Source organism: Centruroides sculpturatus, unplaced genomic scaffold (genome assembly GCF_000671375.1).
Source record: "Centruroides sculpturatus isolate CEXI.00-Female unplaced genomic scaffold, Cexi_2.0 scaffold1290, whole genome shotgun sequence".
Lineage (NCBI taxonomy): Eukaryota > Metazoa > Arthropoda > Arachnida > Scorpiones > Buthidae > Centruroides > Centruroides sculpturatus.
Genome location: NW_019385543.1, coordinates 51,761 through 57,760, shown reverse-complemented (window position 1 = coordinate 57,760; position 6,000 = coordinate 51,761). Strand labels below are relative to the sequence as shown.

Here is a 6,000-nt window from a genome sequence, read left to right as displayed (position 1 = left end):
TGAATTTTCATCGATGTTAAGCCTAACAAATTTTTTAAAAATAATAATCGTCGCTATTGTATTGTTAAAAATTATTTTTAAATTATTTTATTGCTCACAAAACAAACAACCACTCATAATTAGAAAATTAAGTCTCATTTAAATACTGGCCTCTCTTTCATGGTCAAGCCATGTTGCCAGCTAAAACATGCAAAAATTTAACAAAAATAATATTAAAGTAGCCAAGACATAGCCAAATATTGTAGTGCCACATCACTAGCAGACATTAAATTTGCCGACTAGAACGGTCGGTTAACTGATGTGACGGTTAATAGGGGGTCGGATAATTGATGCTCTACTGTAATGTAAAGTCTACTAAAAAATTAATTATTGAATAATTTTCATACTGAGATTACTACATCTTTAATACTCCTACTAAATGTAAGAGTATTAAATCCTGATTTTCAGATCATATTTTGCAATGTCATGCAATACAAATGTTATTTATAAAAAAACTAAGGTATTGCCTTGAATGCCCAGATGCTTTACATCATGACATTGGTGAAAAGTTCATTTATGATTAAAATTCAGTTAAAAGATACAAAGATATGAAGGTATTCAAGAGACTAAATTATGGTTGTAATATTTTTACTTTCCTATAAGTTTTGATATGATTACTGACAAATTTCTTTATTAATAATCATATTCAATAAAATATATTCAAAAATTCTTATGAGATATTTAAATCATAGATATTAATAAAATGATACTTTTTTCCTTAATTGTTAATGCTCTTTTATTTGATTAATAAAATCAGTTAGCCACTTGAATAAAAATTTACAAATTTAAATTAGAATGTAATATGATTTGAAAAAATCAGACAATATGTCAAACAATTTAATTCATCATAATGGTGACAATATCCTTGGCAATGAATTATTACATCTTTATCACTGCTTTCTGTTTTATTTCACTGTTCCACTAAAAACTGTCAGACAAATTTATTATTAATTATTGTTTTAAAAAGTATAAAAATAAGAAAATTAACAAGTATATATACTACCAATTAGAAAGTACAGACTATGTACGAAAAATTTTTTTTTTTTTTTTTGAGTCTATCTAACAATCCATTAACACATAACATTTTCGTACATAGTCTGAACTTTCTAATTGGAAGAATATATCCTGAGTTCACCATGAAATTGTCTATATGCAAATGTAAGGATGACTCGTATCAACCACCAGGGGGCTTGAACCTGATAAAATTGGATAACTACTTGATGGTAGTGTGAGAAGACCTGTTGTTTTTAATGTAAAAGACGTCAGAACCTCAAATAAAAGGCTGACGTTTTGATCATTTTTAATATTGTGAGTTTTTTACCTATTCATTATTTGTTTTTATTGAAGTTTTTCTTCAACAATGTTACGGGTACTTCTGTGGTTGTGTTAATGGATTAGATAGACTCAAAAATTTAAAAAATTTTTCGTACATAGTCTGAACTTTCTAATTGGAAGAATATATCCTGAGTCCACCATGAAATTGTCTATATGCAAATGTAAGGATGACTCGTATCAACCACCAGGGGGCTTGAACCTGATAAAATTGGATAACTACTTGATGGTAGTGTGAGAAGACCTGTTGTTTTTAATGTAAAAGACGTCAGAACCTCAAATAAAAGGCTGACGTTTTGATCATTTTTAATATTGTGAGTTTTTTACCTATTCATTATTTGTTTTTATTGAAGTTTTTCTTCAACAATGTTACGGGTACTTCTGTGGTTGTGTTAATGGATTAGATAGACTCAAAAATTTAAAAAATTTTTCGTACATAGTCTGAACTTTCTAATTGGAAGAATATATCCTGAGTCCACCATGAAATTGTCTATATGCAAATGTAAGGATGACTCGTATCAACCACCAGGGGGCTTGAACCTGATAAAATTGGATAACTACTTGATGGTAGTGTGAGAAGACCTGTTGTTTTTAATGTAAAAGACGTCAGAACCTCAAATAAAAGGCTGACGTTTTGATCATGTTTAATATTGTGAGTTTTTTACCTATTCATTATTTGTTTTTATTGAAGTTTTTCTTCAACAATGTTACGGGTACTTCTGTGGTTGTGTTAATGGATTGTTAGATAGACTCAAAAATTAAAAATTAAAATTTTTCGTACATAGTCTGAACTTTCTAATTGGAAGAATATATCCTGAGTTCACCATGAAATTGAAGTATATATACTACTTTCGTCAAAGAAATTCAGATTAAATTTTAACCAAATTAGCCCAATTTCATAGAAAAAAATTGTGTATAGCTGTTAATTTTTCTTGGAAAAAAAAAAAAAATATATATATAAGGTTTATAATCTCATAATCTCATCAGTTATAAAACAAACTAATAAAATAAAAAAATACAAAAAAGTAAGATTCTGATTTTATCAGTAAATAATTTGTATCATTTCATGACACAAAATGTATTTTTAATGATTTAAAATAAATATATGTTTTATATACCTAAAGATTAAATAATTATATATAATATAAAAAAATATAAAAACAATAATTAATAGTAAAACAAAAGAAAAGTTGTAATTTAAAATAATGCAGAGAAAATTAATACTAGCAATTATCTTTTGAAGTTGGTAAATGATGCTTAAAATTGATTGTTTGAACAACATTAATGTCTTGCACAACATAAAATGAACAGCTCTTTCCAAATGATCATAAGTCACTTTCAATTGTGAATTCTCCTGAATATTATGATTGCCAGAATCCTGCAGACTTATGATTCTTTTGTAAACTAATTATTGGAAATTTTTTGCCATATATCTATAGATATCAAGCAGCCAATAAAACAAATTTTTTAAAAAGTAACTTACAGCTTTTTTGAAAAAGAGTTCTTCGAATATTTTATTTTTTGAGTTTTTGGATTTTTCTCTTAAAATACTCAAGGTCCTCTTTTGACTGCACTGTATTACTTTTCTATTAATCTATATCCACTCAAACATTTCATGTCATTCAGTGAGTGAGTCAAGATTAGTAAAACATTGTATTCAATATAAGTTTTTATGTCAATATATCTTTTCATAAATAGCCATAAATATATTACCTGAATGCCTTTTACTTATTGAAAAATCTTGTTTTAAACCTGAAAATTAAAAATTAAAGTTAATATTAAAATTATATTAAGCTTCAAATATTATTTACTTATAATAATAATATTTTAACATTATAATTCTTATTATCTGAAAATTTAACATAACGCTGAAAACTTTTTGTTTAGATTTAAACTAATTAAGTTAATTAAGCAATTCAAGAATTTCAATCATTTAAGTTTGTTGCCTACAGATAGTTACATTAATATAACTGAAATTACATTAAATTTAAATAGATTTTAAAAAATTCCACTCTGGAGTGAGATTTGAACCTGAAGCATAAACATTGTCAATACATTATTCTGATTTCAAGCTAAAGTTCTTCCAGTTATATAATTTATAATAAATATAAATTTCTTAAAATGATAAATAATCACAATGGTTATGGTTATTTATCATCAAAAGAAATTTAACTATGATTTAGTTGACATGTCTATCTAAAATTCAAATTCTCAAATCATTAACCAACTTAATTAGCTCAAATCTAACTTGGAAAATTTTTATGTAATATTTATTTAATATTTATATATCATTATATATAAATGTTAAATCTATATATATAAAAATGGACATGTATGTCCCTATATTTCACTTTTTCGCCAAAACTACACATCGCACGTGAATGGTGTTTGTATGTGGTGGTAGCCCCAAGTCTCCATTCGTGCATAGGGGTGGTTGCGTCTCGATAGCTATAAGGGTGCGGGAGATATGAGGCTGAAAGTAGTTGAAAGTGGCTTGCTATTTCGAATGTTTTGTTCGAATTTGTTCGAATTTAATTCGAACATAAAATTCGAATATTGGTTCGATTATAGAACGATTGTAAATGTTCCAGAAACGTAGAAAATAGTTTGTTTGACTAAGTGTAAAAATTCTCTAATTAGTCTGGAAACGGGGGGACCTAATTCTTGCATTCTGTGAAAACAGGTAAGATTAGCTATAATGTAATTATCTTAATCTTCACTATCGTTACTTTTTGCCCAGCGAAGCGGGTCCTTGCAGCTAGATTCTAGATTACTTAGAAAAACAGTCTTTTATATATAAAAGACTGTTTATATATATATAAAAAAAAACTATATTACATACGAATGTACGAACAAATAAAAACCCAGCGAAGCGGGTCCTTGCATCTAGTATTATATAAAATTTTAAATGAAACTGCAATGTTACGACGATCTAACAAAAAGTATTAAACACACAATAAAATCTTGATATTTTAAAAAATTATTTTGCTATCATTAAACAATAGCATAATTATAGTTGTTTCTGTTAATTTACAGGGTCATTTGTAAAATAAGGGTTGCTAAGAGTTGACTTCACCTAATAGTTATGCTGTACTACCCCTCTTAAGCCCTGGTCACACTATGCAATTTCTAGCCGCGCAGGTGGCCGCAACTGCAACAAGTGCAAGTCGCGCGCGTCTTCTCATGGTCACACATTGTTTGTTGATGTTGCAACTCGGAAACACGTGACCCTATAATAAACCAATAAAATTACAGTAGCTTGTTCTTGACTACTTTCGTGAGTTTGCCGACATTTTACGTTCTACTTCAGAGTATTTACGGAATTTTAGCCACTTTTCTTATTAAAATAGCAAGCATTTCATTTTCTGAAATGAATAAAAGAAAAATGGCGATTATTTTGATAGAACTGGCGAGAATACATGAAAAGATAAAAATCTTCGATAAAACAAAGAATTAAAATTCCACAGGTTCGTGAGCCTGAATAAGCTTGATCAATTTCGATTCTGTGAAAGTATTAATCCTCTAACTATCAGTCATGATGATGAACTATTTTCAACATTGTCACTATATGACGTAGCACAAAGGCATTTGTTGATTGGATGCGTGTTTGCAATTGTTGTGAGTAGAACAAACTTTTTGTTTCTAGTTGCGGTCGCAGTAGCGCCGGTTTTAGAGGGGGATCACTAGTTAACGGGAACAGCTATCGTGGTTGCAGTCGCCTGTGTGGCTGGAAATTGCATAGTGTGACCAGAGCTTTAGTTTGAAGGTAGACTTCTAACATATACACAATCTGTTGCAGATAAGTAAGTTTTCAAAAGGCATTCCTTAAAAATATGTACGTGTTATTGTTAAAATAAATATAACAAATATTGTTCAAAAGCAAAAAATTTTAAAATTGTGCAAATATAGCATTTTTACAGAAATAATCAGGTATTTCAATTTTTTATATCTCCTTTGTGCATACATTAAATGCAATACAAGATGACACTACAAATATTGTTAATAATTCTTTTTTAAACATAGGAAAATGTCCTTGTCATTAACTTCTAAAACATAAGAAAATGGTGGTACATTATACAATGCAAGAATGCATTAAGTTAATGTTTTTATTTAGTGAGAATAATTATTGTTAACAGGTCTCTACAGCTGTTTCCATAAGTTTTCATAATGACCAAACCCAAGTAAAGAAAGTATGTGAGAATTAGTTTGTATGTTCAGAGAGACTCATAATGTGGGCCAACAAAAGTACAAATAGAAAAGTCTGCATCTAGGCTGGAAAAGACAACAGATATCTTAAGCTGTTTTTCCATGATCCTCATGTGTCAATAAGAGAAAGAAAGGACACATATGGATATTCCCAGTTGTTACTTCAAAGAATTCTGAAGAGGAACAAGATCATCCCTCATAAGTGTAAAGATGGACAGTTTTTACTTGAAAATGAATCACAAAATACAGAACAGTTTTGCAGCAAGTTTATGAACTTTCAACTTCAAATTCTTGATTTAATGTATATAATAAACATTGATGATGATCACTTTCCATCTTTTCAAAACTATAAACAGCTAGAACAGTTGATACTGGTCTAAAAACAATCCACATTAGCTATGCATAAATTGTCAAAACATGATC

General features: G+C 28.6%; 1 protein-coding gene across 1 annotated transcript in view; it reads right to left on the bottom strand.

Moving 5' to 3' along the window:
• LOC111639965 (SLAIN motif-containing protein 2-like) overlaps nucleotides 1-6,000 on the bottom strand; it is a 63,803-nt gene that overhangs the window by 18,633 nt on the left and 39,170 nt on the right. The window contains exon 5 of the mRNA XM_023385947.1: nucleotides 3,085-3,123. Within this exon, the coding sequence (XP_023241715.1) occupies nucleotides 3,085-3,123 (39 nt within the window). The remainder of the gene's footprint in view (nucleotides 1-3,084; nucleotides 3,124-6,000) is intronic.